Source organism: Martes martes (assembly GCF_963455335.1).
Source record: "Martes martes genome assembly, chromosome: 18".
NCBI lineage: Eukaryota > Metazoa > Chordata > Mammalia > Carnivora > Mustelidae > Martes > Martes martes.
The window spans coordinates 8206933-8226364 of record NC_137906.1 but is presented as its reverse complement, the minus strand read 5'-3'; the positions used below and the strand labels follow the sequence as shown (position 1 = coordinate 8226364).

General features: G+C 54.1%; 2 protein-coding genes across 4 annotated transcripts; both read left to right on the top strand.

Moving 5' to 3' along the window:
* The first annotated feature begins 334 nt into the window (after window positions 1–334).
* POP7 (POP7 homolog, ribonuclease P/MRP subunit) lies at window positions 335–1482 on the top strand. 3 transcript variants are annotated; one of them, XM_080830634.1, is made up of 2 exons: window positions 335–553; window positions 795–1482. In XM_080830634.1, exon 2 carries the CDS (start codon window positions 805–807, stop codon window positions 1225–1227), a length of 423 nt encoding a protein of 140 aa, XP_080686760.1. In that variant the 5' UTR covers window positions 335–553; window positions 795–804; the 3' UTR covers window positions 1228–1482. The 3 variants fall into 3 exon arrangements, with proteins under 3 accessions (XP_080686760.1, XP_080686761.1, XP_080686762.1); XM_080830635.1 differs by having other exon boundaries at window positions 342–485; XM_080830636.1 differs by having other exon boundaries at window positions 405–495.
* A 9155-nt stretch (window positions 1483–10637) lies between these two features.
* Window positions 10638–12349, top strand: EPO (erythropoietin; the record flags this gene model as incomplete). Its single annotated transcript, XM_080830421.1, has 5 exons — window positions 10638–10650; window positions 11180–11322; window positions 11579–11665; window positions 11916–12095; window positions 12194–12349. 5 exons carry the CDS (start codon window positions 10638–10640, stop codon window positions 12347–12349), a joined length of 579 nt encoding a protein of 192 aa, XP_080686547.1.
* Between the last annotated feature and the right edge of the window lie 7083 nt (window positions 12350–19432).

Here is a 19432-nt window from a genome sequence, read left to right as displayed (position 1 = left end):
GTCCAGATCTGCCTTCAGGCCCCTTCACCTTCTCTTGAACTCTCAGCTCTCCAGGCTGTCTTTGTCGGCCCCTATCCCCCGATCCTCCACGCTCCTATTAGAGTCTCCTCTCTCCCTTTCCCCGCTTCAGAACCCTTCCGTGGGCCAAGAACTGGGACGGGCCTAGGAGAGCTTACCCTCCCGAGCTCTGACTTGGTACACGCCTCCTGCCTCCGCGCCCCGCTTGCGTGGCGCACACAAGGTGGAGCGGGTCTCCCGTCGCTCTCGCGTGACTTAGACGCAGCGCACGGTCGCGCGAGCGCCCAGAGGGGCGGGGAAAACGGAGGCCGGGAAGGCGATTCGTGGCTCGCGGGAACAGGCGCGCGTGCGCACTGCGCAGCCCTTTCCGGATCCCGGAGCCCTCCCGGCGCCCGCGATCTCGCGATCCTGTAGAGCGCCGCGGTTCTTCTCTTCCTGGGTCGTGTGTGTCCGACGCGGCGCGCTCGGTCCGTGCGGGTGGGCGCCGCACGGGAGCGGGCCGCGTGCTCGGGGAGAGCACCGTGGACTGGAGAGCGTAGGCGCGGAGGAAGGGGTTGGGGTGGGGGCCTGAGGTGGGGGGCGATGTCCTGAATGAATAGAAACTGAGGGTGAGGGAGATCCGGGAGCTTGAGGTGAGGGAGAGGGGCTGAGGCTGGAAGGCGAGAGGGGAGTTGAGTGCGCCCCCTCCTGTCTGCACACTTTGGGCTGGAAACGGGATAGGGAAGGCAGCGAAGTCGCTTGTCAACCTCTCTGATCTCCTCCCTTACCCGCGTCAGGGCACACAGCATGGCGGAAAACCGAGAGCCCCGCGGGGCCGTCGAGGCTGAGCTGGACCCGGTGGAGTATACCCTTCGGAAGCGGCTCCCCCACCGCCTGCCCCGGAGGCCCAATGACATTTATGTCAACATGAAGACTGACTTTAAGGCCCAGCTGGCCCGCTGCCAGAAGCTGCTGGACGGAGGGGCTCGGGGTCAGAACTCATGCAGTGAGATCTACATTCATGGCTTGGGCCTGGCCATCAACCGTGCCATCAACATTGCCTTACAGCTGCAGGCGGGCAGTTTCGGGTCCTTGCAAGTGGCTGCCAATACCTCCACCGTGGAGCTGGTCGATGAGCTGGAACCAGAGACTGATACACGAGAGCCTCTGACCCGCATCCGCAACAACTCGGCCATCCACATCCGGGTCTTCAGGGTTGCACCCAAGTAATGGAAGTGAGGATGGCAGCCTTACCCGCCCACCCCCACATAACTCGGCTCAGATATGGCTCTTGTACTGAGTACAGTCATGGACCTCCTCCCAGAGCCACGGAAGAAAAAGCCTGCCCCCTTATAGCCCAGACGACTCTGAATTGAGAGGGAGAGTATTGTCTCTTGTTGGACCCAAACAGTGGGTCTTCCCAGTCTTTGTGGTCTGTAACCATCGTCCTAGACAATAAAAACTACCAAGTTGTGTTAGCATGCAGCCACCCCACTGCCACTGTTTCTCTCCCGTGTAAATTCTGTATGTATGGGGCAAGGAAGAGTAGAATACTTCATCAGTATGTACAGTGCAGGAGGGAACCCCAAGTGTTTCCTACCTCGGCAGAGTGCGTTGATAGTACTATGGACAGTGTAACAAAACGAGCTTTAGTACAAGCAAAAGCCTGAGAATCCCAGCGTTTGCTTTGAATTCTTTTGTACTCTCAGAGGCAGGTCGAGTGCATAAGGTATATACTCTTGGCTGCTGAAAGCGCAGCTGGGATGGTTGTACGCTCAGGAAGCAACTGGCTTTTGATGGCGGGTTCCCAGGACGAGGAAAGGCAGAGTTTAAGGATGAAGGGAGCAAAGACTGGGACCTCCTTTGTGCCAGGCTCTGTGACAGGGACTAACACGGCTTCATTTGATTCCCGGTCCTGCTGGGCCCAAGTGGTTTCAAGCAGCTGTGGTCCAGAGCCCTTTAGACTCACCCGGGTGGGTTGCTCTAGTGGGAGAGGAGAGCCCTCTGCCTGAATGACTGGGCACACAGGTAATAAGTATTTTTTGCTTGGGTATTGGTAAGGGGATCTGATTTCTCATGTTTATCAAGCTAGAGTCATTGAAAGCAGTGTTTGTCAAAGTGCGTGGTGATCCATTTGTGGGTCTCAGAATCAATTTACTCGGTCCTAGCCTTTTGGAAAGTTCTTTCTCTTTACAGAAACAGACCTGAAATGGCAATGTTTTGTTAGTGCTTTTCAGTTACAGATCTGTGTGTACTACACACGGGCTAGTTACAATATAAATTGTGTTTTTTTACTGTGGATGCAAGTCACAAGAGTTTGAAAGCCTCTGATCTAACAGAGTAACAGAATTTTACTCTAGTTTGCTTGCATGCTTTGGGATTCTGAACATCAGGCTTCTCATTTATCAAAATCCTTCCTCCAGCTTGGTCATTTCTGTCGAGGGACTTAGATTCTGGGTGATGACTCCAGAAAGACTCCTTACAGGAGGACTAGTGCTTCATTCAAACAAACATGCTGAGTTCCTGTTGTGGGCCAAGGCCCGGGGTGGGCCCTGGAGATACAAAACCAGTTCAAAGCCCCTGCCTTCAAGGAGCTCCCCCCATTTCTTTGGGAAGGTAGATATTCCCATTTTTGTGAGTGAAGCGAGTTACGTAAGAAATAAGACAAGCCATGATTTGGAAATGTGGAGAGTGAGATGGCTAATGGGTGGGGTCCAAAACTGCTTCACCTTTGACCTTGGGTATTGAAGGATGAATAGGAGTTTGCCAGGCAAAGAGAAGAGAGGACATACCTAGCAGAGGGGTCCGCATACACAAAAGGGGTTCATGAATAGGGTGTGTTGTGGGACTCAAGGGTCACTCGGGGTGGCTAGAAAGCAGGAGGCACCCGGGAGACTTAATGGAGACAAGACGAGAGGCATTTCTCTCGGATCCCCCCACACTCCATACCGCCCACCTCGTTCCCCTGTGAGCCTTGACCGACTGCAAGGCTCCCTTGCCCCGGAGCCCCCCAGTAGCAGCATGGGGATCCAGCAGGGAGCTTGCTGGAACTATGTGTCTCCCTGCACGTATGTGTTCTTGTCTCTCTGTGCTCCTGGCCTGGGCCCAGCTGAGGTGGTGGCAAGCAGCCCTTTTGCATTTGGTTTGTTTTGGCAGCTACCTCTCCCAGCCCATTTGTTACGTCTACTCCCTTTCTCTCACTGCTTGCCACTGCTTTCACGTGTGTGGGTACGTAGGGGGCGTGGTGAGTTTGAGATGACCCCCCCAGCTTCAACCCCAGATCCGCCGAGGCCAGAATTGAAATGCTTTGTTTCAGAGAAGGATGCAGACCTCTGCTCAGAATCTGGAGCATTACTGAGCACGGGCTTGTTGTAGGGATCCGTGTTAAGCACCTGGCCTTCCCAGAAAGGTATAAACCAGTCCTCTGAAGTCAACAGGGAGTAAGACAGATTTTAAAAAGACAAATAATTGGCGTAGTGCTTGGAACTGTCCCTGGCATTAGCATAGGCTCCATAAGCCGTAAAATCTACTATGGTTGGGGCGCCTGGGTGGCTCAGTGGGTTAAGCCTCTGCCTTCAGCTCAGGTCATGATCTCAGGGTCCTGGGATCGAGCCCCACAACGGGTTCTCTGCTCAGCCGGAACCTGCTTCCTCCTCTCTCTCTCTCTGCCTGCTGCTCTGCCTACTTGTGATTTCTCTCTGTCAGATAAATAAATAAAATCTTAAAAAAAAAAAAAAGCTACTATGGTTAACATGAGCCATTTTGCAAAGAAATAGTTTCTGGTCTCTTGGTGGGAATAGGGAGAGGGGAAGAAAGGTGATTGGCGCGGGTTTGACTTACAAGGCCAGGACTTCTAGTTCTGTTTGCTCTTATGTTTATGGCTTGCCCAGAAGGGAAGAAAACAGGCCCTCAGGACACAGGAACTGGTTTGGATGGGGTGATGATCCTCCTAGGGAGGTCCTTGTCCTCTGTCTCAGGTGAGTTCCTGGTGTTTGGTTGGGAGTTGGCAGAAGAATGGCGTGTTCCGTAAACCCTTGAACCTCTGGAGAAGTTGGACTAAAATTCTGGGTTCAGTGTAGTTCCTCAGGGAGCAGATGTCCCACTGCATGGAGGTTTGGGATGAAGTGAAGTGATCCTACCAAGCAGATGTCCGGACGTGACCATTTAAGACTCTGTCTTCCTGGAGCGCCTGGGTGGCTCAGTCAGTTAGGCATCTGCCTTCTGCTTGGGTTGTGATCCCGGGTCCCAGGATCAAGCCCCACTTCGGGCTCCCTGCTCAGGGGGAAGTCTGCTTCTCCTTCTGCCCCTCACCCCGCTCATGCTCTCTCTCTCTCACTCTCTCAAATAAATAAATAAATAAAACCTTAAAAAAAAGAAAAGCCTCTGCCTTCCTAATGGCATTATAAGTGCTTTTTATTCATATGTTTTGGGTTAACCATATTTTCCAGTTTTCAATGATCACAGATCACTTTGGTAATAAGAAAACAATTTTTCGGGACACCTGGGTGGCTCAGTGGGTCAAGCCTCTGCTTTCGGCCCAAGTCATGATCTCAGGGTCCTGGGATCGAACCCTGCATCGAGCTCTCTGCTCAGCGGGGAGCCTGCTTCCCCCTCTCTCTCTCTGCCTACTTATGATCTCTGTCGAATAAATAAAATCTTAAAAAGAAAAAGAAAACATTAATTTTTTTAACAAAGCTTGTTTCTTTGTTCTCTAGGTGGGGTGATCAGGGGAGTTAGTTATCAAACTGATGAGATAATCCCAAGGAGAAGTGATTTCACTGCCCAATCCAATAACTAATAAATACCACCATGAGGACGGATGCACTGCCCACTCTCTAACAAGCCTCTGCTCCCTCGAGAAACACCGAATGTCCTGCGACAGCAAGCCAAAGGTGGACCTTTGCTTTCATGGGACCTCCTCGGTCCTTTCCAGTTCAGAGTCTGTGAATTTTGTTCACTGCCAGAAAAACATACTTTCCTGAAAGTATTAAACTCATTTGCTGGTTCATGAACTAAGACAGGAGCAGAAAAGCTCCCTTATATACAGATCAGGAGATGCCTCTGGGGTCAAGTAAATAGGTTCTTGATATTTGTTGGTTCTCAGTGAACCATGAACCATTTGGGAAAATACTCGCTAAATTTGGATGCTTAGGAGTAGGTCTAAGTCTTCTGTAAACCTGCCTTGAGGAGATCTTGACCTATATTCTAAGTAGAAAGAGCCTATAGGCTTGATACATGCCACTTAACCCACTGGTAACGTCCACAGTGACTCCATTTCACCCAGTGGTGTTCAAGGGCAAATTTCTCCAAAGTGTAGTCGGCGCCTGGACCCTGAGATCCCTCCATCCACACCCCACAAAGCAACTCACGCCTTCTGGTGAGTTGCTTTGGGCGGGGGGTGGAGGGGAGCAGCTACAACAGCAGAGATACGGTGCCATTAGCCTGTGCCCAGCTCCCCAGAGGGAACAGGGGAGGGTGCTGGAGGAAGTCTGGAGAATATGCTGGAGGTTTGGTCTCTAGCCCTCCAAAGGGAGGACAACTAGGAGGGATGCTGAAGCAGAGCTCGTGCGGTAAGAACAACCAGGCTTTATTGATCACCCTCCTCCGGGTGTTACATAACCCAGGACAGCCCGGGGAGGCAATTACTAGCATCCGCCATCCGTAGGCTCAGAAATAAAGTCACCAACCCAAGCCGGCTGCTCGTAAGGGGCAGAGCTCAGGCCACTAACCTGGCCTCCCTTGTTTACAGGACCCCGTTAAGCTACTGGGCCCCACAGCCAATGCTTGTTGAGAGAAGACACCTGGATGTCCGGTTCTCCCCGCTACTTTGTGGCCCAGCAAGCAGCCCTTGCCTCAGTTTCTCCAAATTGGCCTTCGGACAAGACTTTCTTTGGTTCTCCAGCGGGAATCTGTTCTCCAGCCTTCTTGCTCTTTTCCCAACTCCCCAAGGGCCAGGAAGCCCTCCCCCCACCATACCCTCCACAGTCCCTGGCCACCTCACTTCCCAGCACAGAAGGTCTTGCGGGCCGCTGGCTGAACTCTCCAGCCAAGCTGAGAGCCACTGAAGGGAGGCCCAGAGTCCACCCCCCCTCCTTCGTCCCCAACACAACTTCAGGCAGCTGGGGCTTCGTGCTGCCTTGGGGTCTGGGGGAGCTCAGGGGAGCTGTAAATTTGCTTCTCCTTGGACTTTCGGTCTCAAGCGGCTGCCAGGAAGACTCCACGGAACAGAGCCTGCCTCCACCCCCGCCATCCTCCTGTCACACCCACCCCTTTTCAGACCCTGCCTCAGTGGCTGCTGCTCAGGAAGTGGATGGAGGCTTCCCAGGCCCCCGAGATCCCAGAGCTGGGTTGTGCAGCCTGGCTCCAGCAAGCACTGAGACGCCGAATGGCTCGCTTCCCCCACTCCAGGTCTCCCCTTCTCTGAGGTCTCTGGACTGGAGGGACCACCTATAACACATGCCATAAATAGGCAACATGCTAGGGTCCCTGGGGGTCCCAAGCTGAACGAGACCCACCCTACACCATCCTCTGCTCTTTCCGATACAAGTCACCTGTGCTGCGTGACTCCAGAGAGTTCCATTGCCTGCGAGTCTGTGTGAATGGCGCCCCCTGGAGTTGTGCAGTGCTCCATCTTGAAAACCGTGCATGGTGGCCCAGCTGGCAGGAGGCCTAAGCCACATCCATAAATGACGGCAGTGCAGAAGGAGAGAACTTTCTGCGGGGGGGATCAGGGAAAGCTTCATAGAGGAGCGTGTAAGGCTTCGGTTTGGGCTTTGAAGAATGGGGAGGGGGGGAGATAGTGTGAGAAGGTGATGCAGGTGGAAAGCACAGAGTGAGCCAAAGGCGGGAAGCATCTAACTGAGTTCATGTGTTGGAAGGAATGGGAATGAGCAAAGTAGGAGAATAGGCTGGAGAGGTGGGTAGATGGCAGAACACAGAGGGTCTCGGAGCTGACGCAACCGGGAGCCACGGCAGGCTCCTGCTCAGGGGTATGACACGAATGAGGCTATTCAAAGGGGAAACTAGTGGGGGTCAGGGAGGAGACCCTCTGCAGTGGCCAGCACCATGCCAGAGGGACACACAGAGGCAGAGGGAGGGGGCACTGGCAGGGGGTGCTCGGCGGGAGAGGGCGAGCCCCAAGGAGCTTCCTCTTTTCTCTCTGCTTTTCAGGGTCCCCTGATATCAAGGGCAGGTAGCTGGACCCTGCTGGGCAGTAGCCAGGAGCACCAGGGTTGAAGTTGGCCCCCATACCAGGCTCTGCCCTCTGGCAGAATTGCTACAGCTTAGGGGGTGGGGGTGGGGCGGACCGAGATCCTTTCCTGCACCTTCTCTCCCCAGCTGCGATCAGAGGGCTCTCTCCAAAAGTCCCAGAGGATGAGCCAGCACCAGCCCCGGCCAGCAGGCCCTACCACCTGGGCACTGGTGCTCATGGTCCATCTCTCCTCCTTCCTTGAAGGCAGGGGTGAAGGCAGGCCTCCAACAAGTTGCGATGAGGGAAACAGCAGGTCCCACAGCCCAAAAGGCTCCTCCTCTCCTCTGTCTCCTTAGGCGGTATCTTCCCCCCACCCCCATCCATCCCCGGCCCCCTCTCCATGGTCAGGTCAGGGCAGTGACGCAGGAGTCAGGGGACCGGACAGCAGAGGCTGGGGGGGGGGGTCGGGCCAGAACGCATGTGTGGACGTGTGTGGACGTGAGTGTACGTGTGCTCGTCCCACAGCTGGGATCTGGGAGGGAAGCAGACCCCGGCTCCGAAGGCCAAGCAGGGCTGGGAAGCTGCCTGGGTGCTGAGAGGCAAACTGGGACCAGGGGCATAGTGGGGTGTGCAGACTGGGAGTCAGGATGCCAGGGTTGAGGCGGGACCCCAGAACGGGGCCTGGAGGTGGGCAGAAGAGCAGGATCCCCGAGCAAGTCAGGCCCTCATGACTTCCCACGGGACGCACACCAGCCTCTGCGTCCCGCCTCTCCTTCTCCCGACCCCCTCTTTAATCCTGCCCTACCCCACCTGATGGTTCCCTCCCTCAGCTCCATCCGCCTTTATTCAAGTCACACTCAGCACGGCTTCCCCGACTACCCCATCTAAACCTGCAACCTCCTCCAACACTCCTGGTCCCTTCCATGCCCGGTCTTCTTGGTCTGTTGGTGCCATGACAGATCCTCTTTTATTCATTTTGGTCTTGGTCTTCCTGCCTCACCACTAGAATGTCAGCCCCACCAGGGGAGCCCCTCTTGTCTGTTTCATTCTATCCCCAGGTGTCCGGCCACAATGAGGTACTCATATGTATTTCTTAAATGAATATTCATTTCCCAAATAAACGAATGAATGAGTGCTTCCCACTCTTTACAAACAAAATCCAAATTCCTTAAAAAAAAATTAAGACTTCTTATTTTATTTTATTTTTTAAAGATTTTATTTATTTATTTATTTGACAGAGAGAGAGAGATCACAAGTAAGCAGAGAGGCAGGCAGAGAGAGGGGGGAAGCAGGCTCCCTGCTGAGCAGAGAGCCCGATGCGGGGGCTCAATCCCAGGACCCTGAGATCATGACCTGCACCGAAGGCAGAGGCTTAACCCACTGAGCTACCCAGGCACCCCTTCTTTTTTTATTTTAGAGAGAGCGTGCCTGCACACATGGTGGGGTGGGCCAGAGGGGGAGAATCTTTCTAGCAAATTCCCCGCTAAGCGTGGGGCCCGTGCAGGGCTCTATCTCATGACCCATGAGATCGTGACCTGCTGAAACCATTCTATCCCCCGGATGCTCAACCAAGTGAGCCACCCGGGTGCCCCAAATCCAAATTCTTAAGAGCGGCATTCAAGGCCCTTCACAACCTGACCTCTCCCTAACCAGCCCTCTGGCCTAGTGTCTGCCACCTTTGCAGTCCACACCCTCCATCCTGACACACCTGACCCCTCCCCCCTTTCCCTTGCTGAACTAGCTTCATTCCCACTCCACATCTCTTCCTATTGAAATGCTACGGGCCAGTCAAGGCTGAGCTCATGGCACCCTCTGCATCAAATGTTCTTCGACTCCCCTAGCTAACAATGAGCTCTGCCTCTTCCAAACCCTTCCAGCCAGGCTCTGAACGCTCCGGTCCTCACACACTGCCCTGTGTACCCATCTTATCTCTGTTGTAAGCTACAAACTCCAGGAGGCGGGAGCTAGCTGTCAAACACATCTTTTTTTGTCTTGCAAAGTTTATAGTCCCCTGACTTGCACAAAGAAGGCACTGATCCTGTGAATAAAATATCTTTAATCTCTTGGAATCTCTCGGAAGGAAGCGAGGGAAGATATATAACTACCTGTATTTGTAGGACTTTGGAACTGGGACCTCATCACACACCCCCCCTTTGACAGGTCAGGGCACTGAGGCTCAGGACTGAGACCACTTTCCAAGGTTTGAGAGGCCAGCCCGCCTCCGACTCCTGCTCTAGGGGGATTGGCCCCCTGCTTCCTAGAAGCCCCAGAGGCTTAGCTGCAAATCTCAGCCACCATCAGTCTGGGGAACAGCTCTGTTTCAGAGTTCTTTTTGTTTTTGTTTTTGTTTTTTTTAAGGTTTTTTATTTATTTGACAGACAGAGATCACAAGTAGGCAGAGAGGCAGAGAGAGAGGGGGAGGTAGGCTCCCTGCTGAGCAGGGAGCCCGATATGGGGCTCGATCCCAGAACCCTGAGATCACGACCTGAGCCGAAGGCAGAGGCTTAACCCACTGAGCCAGCCAGGCGCTCCAGCTCTGTTTCAGAGTTCTAACGAATTTCGCCACGCAGGCTAACCTATATCACAGGTCAAAACCCCAAACAACAAAGAACAAAAAGGATGTCAAAGTGCACGCATGACCTGCGCAACGTACCATGTGCCCAGTGCCCTAAAAGTTCAAGTTCTGGGTTTTCAGAGTCCTAGAAAAGTAAAGAGTGGGGGAGAGAAGACCCCCCACATTTCTTACTCCGTGTGCCCCCATCAAGTTCCTCAACATGAACAATACTGGCTTCTAGGACAAGTACTGGAATTGTGAGAAGGAAGGCAACTTGCCTCTGCCAGGAACCGGCCTCCCCAGCTCTGAACCCCCGCCCAGGACTGGGACGCGCCAACCCGCCCCCCCCCCACCATACTCCCTCCCCGGGATGGGGGTTGCCACGAGGTCCCCAGCCTTTCCCAGAATGCGAACGCGCACCTCCCGCCGGTGCGCACCCAGTCGCGCCTCCCAGAACCCGGGGTCGGCGGGGCAGACCGGTGCCCCGCTCCGCTCCCGCTGCCGCTCTCCTCCCACCCCGGCGAGCCCCCGACCCAGGCGTCCTGCCCCGGTCTGACCCCTCTGGCCCTTACCTCTGGCGACCCCTCACGCACACAGCCTGCCCCCCACCCCCACACACGCACGCACACATGCTGATAACAGCCCCGACCCCCGGCCGAGCCGCAGTCCCCGGGCCAACCCCGGCCGGTCGCCGCGCGCCACTCCTCGCGGACCCTGGCCGAGAGCCTTGCGTTCGCTCCGTGCGACCCCGGCTCAGCGGCCCCTGGACGGCGGCCCCCTACTTCGGGCCGTGGGGACGGACGGCCCTGCCCCATCGCGCTTCCCAGGATGAGGGCTCCCGGCAAGGGCGCCGGCCGAGCCCCTGGTCGCTGAGGGGCCGGGGGAGGCGCGGAGATGGGGGTGTGCGGTGAGTACTCGCCGGCCGGAGGAGCCCCCGCCCGCCCGGCCCCTGTTTGAGCAGGAATTTACCGCTGGGGCTAGTGGCCCCGAGGTGACTGGGTTCAAGGACCGACAACTTGCCAAGGACCCCGGAAGGGCAAGGGGGGTGGGGCAGCCTCCACGTGCCGGCAGGGCTTAAGGAGCCCCTGTGAAAGGTGAAATCCGACCTGGACAAGGGGGCGCGGTTTGGGGGTTCTGGGAGAAGAGGGGCTGCTACGTGCGAGGGGAGAAAGCGGATACCTGGGTCTTGGAGCAATCACCGGGATCTGCGAGAAGGGACGCCTCGGTCACACCGGGATCGAAGTTTGGCCTGGAGAAGTGGATGCCGGTAGTTTAGGGGGGTGGGGTGTGTGCCGCAGCAGGATTGAATGAAGGCAGAGGAGGCAGAACCCGAGCGCTGGGAAGGTGGGGGGGTCTGGAGCGCCTCGCTGGGGGCAGTGAAGCAGGATGTGTGAACCTGCCCCTCCGAAACCATGCACTGGGGCACTCTTTTCTAGAATGTCCTGCCCTGCTGCTTCTGCTGTCTTTGCTGCTGCTTCCTCTGGGCCTCCCAGTCCTGGGCGCCCCCCCTCGCCTCATTTGTGACAGCCGAGTCCTGGAGAGATACATCCTGGAGGCCAGGGAGGCAGAAAATGTCACGGTGAGGCCCCCTCCTCAGGACATTCCACAGAACTCACTCTCAGGAGTCCAAGGGTGTCCTCCAAGATCCAGGAACCGGAGCCCCCTTCCTGGTACTTGGTTCAGGGGTGGAGAAGGTGGGAAGTCAGAGCCCCCAGTGGAAGGGATACAAGTGGTTGTCCCCAATGCACACCTGGAAGCTAGGTAAGGGCCAAAAGGTGGACGGAGCTTTTGGGGAGCCTGACCCCCCCCACCCCACCCCGGGGGGTGCATTTCAGATGGGCTGTGCTCCAGGCTGCAGCTTCAGTGAGAATATCACCGTCCCAGACACCAAGGTTAATTTCTACACCTGGAAGAGGATGGACGTGAGTTTATTTTTTCCTTCTTCTTGGGGAGTCTTATTTTGGGAACCTGATGGGGTGGGAGGGAGAGCGATAGAAGAAGATGAGGGCTGAACGCAATATGTTCCTTCCTTTGTTCTTGTTCGTTCATTCATTCATTCATTCATTCAACAAAACTGATTCTAAGCCTTCACTTTGCTCAGCCTGGTGTTTGGGGCTGCTGAGAGGGAGGGGCGGGCTTGGGCTGCTGACTCCAAGTCTCCGTTTGCTTTAGGTCGGGCAGCAGGCCGTGGAAGTCTGGCAGGGCCTGGCTCTGCTCTCGGAAGCCATCCTGCGGGGCCAGGCCCTGTTGGCCAATGCCTCGCAGCCGTCTGAGACCCTGCAGCTGCATGTGGACAAAGCCGTCAGTAGCCTACGCAGCCTCACCTCCCTGCTCCGGGCGCTGGGAGCCCAGGTGGGTAGGAGCCCCCCTCACACCTCACCTCCAGGGTCCCCCACCCCCACCCCTCCGCCTTCCCCGACTGCGGTAACTTTCTGTTGTCTCCTTGGCAGAAGGAGGCCAGCTCCCTTCCAGAGGAAGCTTCTGCTGCTCCACTCCGAACATTCACTGTTGATACTTTGTGCAAACTTTTCCGAATCTACTCCAATTTCCTGCGGGGCAAGCTGACGCTGTACACAGGGGAGGCCTGCAGGAGAGGGGACAGGTGACCAGGTGCTCCCACCCCGGGCACGTCCACCACCTCACTTACCACCGCTGCCTGTGCCACGCCTCTGCACCCCCACTCCTGACCCCTGTCGAGGGGTGAGCAGCTCAGCACTAGCCTGTCCCACGGACACTCCACGGCCAGGGGTGACATCTCAAGGGCCGGGAAGAACCGTCCAGATCTAAGGATGTCATAGGGCCAGCCTGAGGCCCCGAAGCAGGAGGAAGTCGGAGGAAATCAGCTTAAACTTGGGGACAGAGCCTTGCTGGGGAGACACCAAAACTCACCTCAGCGCCCTGCTGAACGGTGATACCAGGCCAAGCTGGAGGGCACATCCCTCTCTTTTGCACCTATCAGGCAAGGACAGGAGGGACTGGAGAATTTCGGTGACAAGCCATGAATTCTCCAGGTCTCATGGATACTCCCATGACAGCAAGAACCCACTGGACAAAGGGTGGTGGGAGCCATGAGGATGGGATGGGGGCTGGCCCCTGGCTCTCACTGGGTCCAAGTTCTGTGTATTTTTCAATCTCACTGGCAAGAACTGAAACCACATCGTGGCTCTTGACTTTTCTGTTTTCCCGGGAGCCCCCTACTTCCCAGGCCCTGCTCCCACCCTGGCAGCAGGCCACGGTCCTGGGCAACTAGAGGCGGAGGGGGTCCGGCCCTACGTGCTGCCTCGCATGGCCTGTCTGACCCCTTGACCCCACTGGGCTTGAGGCCACAGCTCTGCCCACGCCGGTCAATAAGGTGGTTCCATTCAAGGCTATGCCTCAGTAGGCAGCTGGCAAGCCTCTTTAGGGAGCTACAGCTGCCATCAAGGAAACAGAAGCCCCTTTGGGGGCTGGTGGCAGCTTCTAGTTTCGGCCAGTGGCCCCTTATTTTTTCTTACGTCTTCTCTGTGGCGTCTCTGGCTAAAGCCACATTCCCGCATCAGCCCTTTGCCATCTCTAAATTCAGCTGACCCCTTTCCTTGCCTGGGGATGGTCACCATTAATGCTCTCTCCCCTGGAACTTGCAGAAGGGGCCACGTTCCCGACAGCGGTCTCATCGAGCACTCTGTGCCCAGAGCTATTCTAGGGGGTTCGCTTCCATGACCTCATTTTATTCCTTGCACAATTCAGAGAAAGTTTCCACTGTCATTCCCAAGGAACAGATGGAAAAATAAACTGCCCAAAGCCAAGACAGCAGGAACCCCCAAGTGCCCCCAGCTCTCACCTAGTCACTTACCTTCCTTATAATCCCTCCCTGCGCCCTGTTCCCCTGGAATGGGGGACACAGAACAAACTAACTCAGCTTCCGCTCTCCATCCCTGCTTCTAATTTCACCCATTACTCCCAACGATCCACCTCAAATTCCTTCCCAGGAATAATGCTTCAGCTGCAACGTACCCCAAGAGACCAGTCCTGACCATTATCATATATGTGGGGACTAGTCTTTCTGCTTGCATCACAAAATTTAAGAGAAGTCAGCCCGTACCCCTGAAAATATGCAAAAGAGAGAATTTTTGCAATCTCCAGCAGGGCAAATTAGGGGTAAATTGCGGGATTGGAGGGTATTTGCCAAGTATATGCGTGTGCTGGGGGCAGGGGTGAAGCGTGGTGGGAGGAATCAACGCAGAGATAGACCCAAAGGAGAATTTTCACCCTGGCCAAACCAGCTCCTGGGGTACAGTGCCCTCTTCAGGCCCTACTGGGAAATGTTAGAGAGATCTACAAGTGAAAGAACTCTTAGAGTGGTGATCTTTGCACTTTCCAATAAAAATTTGTATTGCGGGGGCACCTGGATGGCTCAGTGGGTTAAAGCCTCTGCCTTCAGCTCAGGTCATGATCTCAGGGTCCTGGGATCGAGCCCCGCATCAGGTTTCTGCTCAGCAGGGAGCGTGCTTCGCCCCGCCCCGCCTATTTGTGATCTCTGTCTGTCAAATAAATAAATAAAATCTTTAAAAAAAATTTGTATTGCGGTTTCCATGGATGGCTTCTGGTTCTTGCCCCACTGCTGTGAATCAGGAGGGAGGAATTTGTCTTTCTCGATGGCGAGAAGCTAAGAGAGTTGTCCCGAAACCCAAGGCATGCAGCTAAGAATGGCAGCTAGGACCCAAACACCAGGTTTAGGACTCATGACCCCCAAGCATATCTTAGCCCACTGTGCCACCTAGACATTCCCGGGCCCACCCACTACCTGGATCTTTTTTACCCACAAGACCGGGCCACTTACCTTATTCCTTGACTTCTCTTCAGACTGCTTACTGTTTTCTATCAACAAAACAAAACAAAACAAAGTTAAAGTTAATGGAAGCTGAACTATATGACTTGGGGCCAGTGTGTTAAGACATTAAAAATGTAACTCATTGGGGCGCCTGGGTGGCTCAGTGGGTTAAAGCCTCTGCCTTCGGCTCAGGTCATGATCCCAGGGTCCTGGGATCGAGCCCTGCATCGCATCGGGGGCTCTCTGCTCAGCAGGGAACCTGCTTCCCCCTCCCTCTCTCTCTGCCTGACTCTCTGCCTGCTTGTGATCTCTATCTGTCAAATAAATAAATAAAATCTTTTTAAAAAAATGTAACTCATTTATTCCACATTTACAGAGTGCCTACTTTGTGGCAGCCTTTGTACCAAGCGCTAGGAAAACGTGAGATGACAGTCTGTGCCTCTCGCGGCCCAATGTCCTCCAAAGAGACACCCCCCCACCCCCCCCCCACCCACCCACCCCCGCCCAGGAGGGTGTTGCCAGATTTCAAAGGGTCTTTCAGTGCAGGCTGGGGATGTGAACTTTCCTCTCTACTATTATTATGGTGATTCACAATATATGAAACTCGGGAGCCTATGCGATCTGCTGCGATTCTCACCACAAGTCCATGAAAACAGGAGGTCCTTAGGTATCATCCCTGTTTGCCAGATGGGGAGAAGACAACCGAGTTCCACCACGTAAAATGATGCAGCCAGCTCTGCTAACTTCCTGGCAGGACGGGAGCCAGCGCGGCCCAGTTCTGAGTCAGCGGGTTACATAATTGTTTAATGGAGATGCTTTCTGTTTGTAGAGTGCTCTGTGATTTACGAGGTGCCTTCCTGGGCATTTTCTTATTTGCTCTCCCAACTGCACGAGGCGGGCGGAGATGGTGGGGGATCTCCATTTTGCCGAGGAAGAAACCGAGACCCAGAGAGATTATGGGCCTTGCCCAGGCGGTTAAGACACTAAGCGGAAGATAAGGACCAGGAAGGACCCAGGCTCTCTGATTCCTGTTCCCTCTTCTTAGCAGAAGCAGGGAGCATAAGGAAAGGAGAGTAGAGGGAGTGACTTGGAGGGGAGGGAGCAGCTCCAGGTCAAGGAGTTCTTCCATCTCTCAGTATCAACTCCTCCCCAAGGGGTGTCTGGGTGGTTCAGTCGGTTGAGTGTCTGACTCTTGGTTTTGGCTCAGGTTATGATCTCATGGGTCATGGGATCAAGACCCTCGTTCAGCAGGAAGTCTGCTTGAGATTCTCTCAAGCAGATTCTCTCAATCAATCAATCTTAAAAATAAAATCTCCTCCCCGCTCCAACTCCTGCCTTCGGCTCCCATGTCTTCCCTCCTATCCTCCACCACCCAAGTCCCCCAGAACTAGGGACCAACTCAGCCACCTCCTACAGCCCCCAGCTCCCACTTTGACTGCTGCCTATTGGCCCAAACCTTCTCCCTGGGCCTGACCATCAGGCTGACCAAATGCATCTGTCTGACCCCAGCCCACAGGTCACCTAAGATTTTCCTGAACTACTCAGAATCCTCTTCTCATCATAGCAGATGAATGTTGCTGGATTTGAATTAGCTAAATGGGGCCTCTTAGACATTGGAATCGAAGCTGAATGTTAACTACATTTTTTTCCCAGCTGGTTGAAGGTAATTCCTCTACAATTCCATCATAAAATGACATTATGAAAGATGATTGGCCACAGAAAAGCAGACAGTAGTATGGTTTCCCAATTTATGTGAGTCATGACCAAATGTCCATGAACTCTTCCCCCCCTCCCCAAGATTTTATTTATTTATTTGACAGAGAGAGATCACAAGTAGGCAGAGAGGCAGACAGAGAGAGAGGAGGAAGCAGGCTCCCCGCTGAGCAGAGACCCTGATGCGGGGCTTGATCCCAGGACCCTGAGATCATGACCTGAGCCGAAGGCAGAGGCTTAACCCACTGAGCCACCCAGGTGTCCCCCCTCCTCTTGATTTAAAAAAAAATGATTAATACAAAAATTTTACGTGACCTGCCCACAATTTCTGCTTTTAAAAGAACTTAGCTGTGCTAGTCTCTTCATTTTGCAGAAGAGCAAACTAAGGCCCAGAGAGGGAGAGTCCTGTTTAAGGAAACACAGCAAAGCCAGGACTGGCGTCAGTTCTCTGGAGCGCTTCCGGGGTTCTTCCACATGCCGGGGTCCCTCACACCTCTGCCTGCAGCTGCTGGGCTTGACCAAGCGACAAACCCTCAGGGGCCTTGTGCATTCTGACACCCCAAAACACAGAGCCCTGTGGTGTCCTTCCACACCAGCACCCCATCCTGTCCTGCCTTGCACACCAACCCCCACCCCAGACAGGTTGGAAGCTGTGACTGTCCCGCTCTGTGGCTCTGTGGCGCCAAAGAGAGGTCAGCAAAAGCAGCCCTCAGAGGACTTATTGCCCAACCAGGAGGGGCTGTGGGTCAATTTGCTTCTGCGGTTCTTCCCTGGGTTAACCATTTCCTGGCTCTGTCCCTCTTTTGATTACTCTCCTAACCTGGTATGGAGGAAGGGTCGATCAGGGTCGGGGCTGGGCGTCCTTTACATGTCCCGCTTTGATGTCAAGAGGCAGAGAGGATCTCTCTCTCCCCTGATCTGACCCCTCGGTGGTCCTATTGGTGCTTATTTAGGTAGGAGTCCCCAGGTCTGTGAGGGGGTTGGGGACTTCCCTCTCCAATGCCTGGTGCACGACTGTCCCAGCCCCTCCCTGACAGCTCATGAGAATGGCTGCCCCAGGCATCCCCTTTCACTCGTCAGGGGCAAAGGCCCGGTGCCCTGGGCATAGATTTGATGGCAGAGAGTAGGGGGCTGCTGAGGTGAAGGGAATGAAACCAAAGGTTTCTAGGAACACCTGGGTGTAGTGGGATATGGGAAATTTGGACACAATTCATTCCTTTGGAGTTCAGTTTCTACACATGGAAAATGAGGACAATGATTTTATAGTGAGGAGGACATGAGGTTCAGTGAGGTTAGCCCGCAAGAATGGCTGTTTCTGGCTTCTGGAAAGTTCTCGATCTGCTCATGTCCCCTCTCGTGCTGTCTTGATGTTAGTGTGCAACTACGCCACCATCTCTCACCCTTGACAGCCTCCTCTCCTGTCTCCCCAGCTCCAGCCAGGCCCCCCACATCCGCCCAGGGTGCCCGGGTGGCATTTTGAAAATGCAAGTCGGGTCAGGTAACCCTTGTTTAAAACTTTTGATGGTTCCTCAAAGCATTCAAGGTTCCCCAAGCCGGGGCCCCTGCCTCTTCCCAGTGTTACACACACACACACACACACACACGCCATTCCCTTTTTTTTTTTTTTTAAGATTTTATTTATTTATTTGACAGGCAGAGACCACAAGTAGGCAGAGAGGCAGGCAGAGAGAGAGGAGGAAGCAGAATTCCCGCTGAGCAGAGAGCCCGATGCGGGGCTCGATCCCAGGATCCTGGGATCATGACCCAAGTCGAAGGCAGAGGCTTTAACCCACTGAACCACCCGGGTGCCCCCTTTTTTTTAAATTTAAGATTTTATTTATTTATTTAGAGATGGGCGGGGTGCAGTAGGGATAGAGGGAGAGGGAGAGTACTCAAGCAGACTCCACCTTGAGCGCTGAGCCCGATGAGGGCTTGATCTCAAGACCTGGAAATGAGGACCTGAGCTCAAGTCGAGTCAGATGCTTCACCCGCTGAGCCACGCAGGCACCCCCGACACAGACCATTCTTTAAAAATGTCATGCTCCCTTCTAAGCCTGGAACATTCTCTCTTCCTGGATGTGCCATCCCAACTTCTTTGCCTCATTACCATCTCTTTGTGGTTTAGAAAGCCTCTCAGGTGTCACCTCTTTCCAAAAGCCTTCCCTTCCTGTCACCAGGGACCTGGGGGCAGGGACCCCTCTACACACTCCCTACCAAAGTGCTTGTCTGCTTGGCCACCTGTGGTCGTGTGTGGAGAGAAGCCCTGAGGATTGTAAAGTGTGCTGGGGCAAGGTGGGCGGGAAGGCGTGGGCCAGAGGAGGGCGGCTGGTATGAGCCCAAGCTGGAAGGTAGGGGTGAGTTGGCTGCGGGTAGGACTGCCAGGGAGCCCCTGAGAGGGGTACTGCTGTGACCTGCTTGCCACCAGAGCTTTCTCTGCTCGCCTTCTACTCCACAGATAAAACAGAGGCTGCTAGAGGCACTTGTCTGTCTTAGGCAGTGGAGCCTGCGACCCTTGATCTCAGGGTTATGAATCGGAGTCCCATGTTGGGTGTAGAGATTACTTAAAAATAAAATCTTTAGGGGCACCTGGGTGGCTCAGTCGGTTGAGCATCTGCCTTTGGCCCAGGTCCTAATCCCAGGGTCCTGGGTTCGAGCCCTGCGAAGGGGGGGGGTCCCTGGTCAGCGGGAGAGCCTGCTTCTCCCTCTCCCTCTCTCTCTGCTGCTCTCCCTGATTATTCTCTCTCACTCTCCATTAAATAAATAAATAAATAAATAAATAAATAAATAAAATCTTTAAAAAACAAACGAACAAAAAACAGGCTACTAAACATGCCTCGGGAAGGTCCCCTCCCCACCCCTCCCTTTGCAGAGCTGGCTTGTCCCTCCTATTGTCGGTGTTCTGGACTTTTCGGCCTCTTTCATTTAATAACATATGCAGGTTCTCTTTCCACTATCAGAACATCTCGATCTATCATCATTCCCTTCTTCTTTAAGCCAGAAATAAACTTTAACGGTGTTAGAACATCAAGTGATATTTCTGAAATTATTTTTATTTTTTTATTTGACAGAGAGAGAGAGAGAGATAGTCAGAGAGGAAATACAAGCCACCCTGGCACCCCATGAAATAATCTTTAATTGTGGAAACAGACTCATAACATAAAATTTA

Bases quoted from the DNA above. Each gene is read 5' to 3' on its own strand.
- POP7 (XM_080830634.1), top strand. From the start codon at position 805: ATGGCGGAAAACCGAGAGCCCCGCGGGGCCGTCGAGGCTGAGCTGGAC.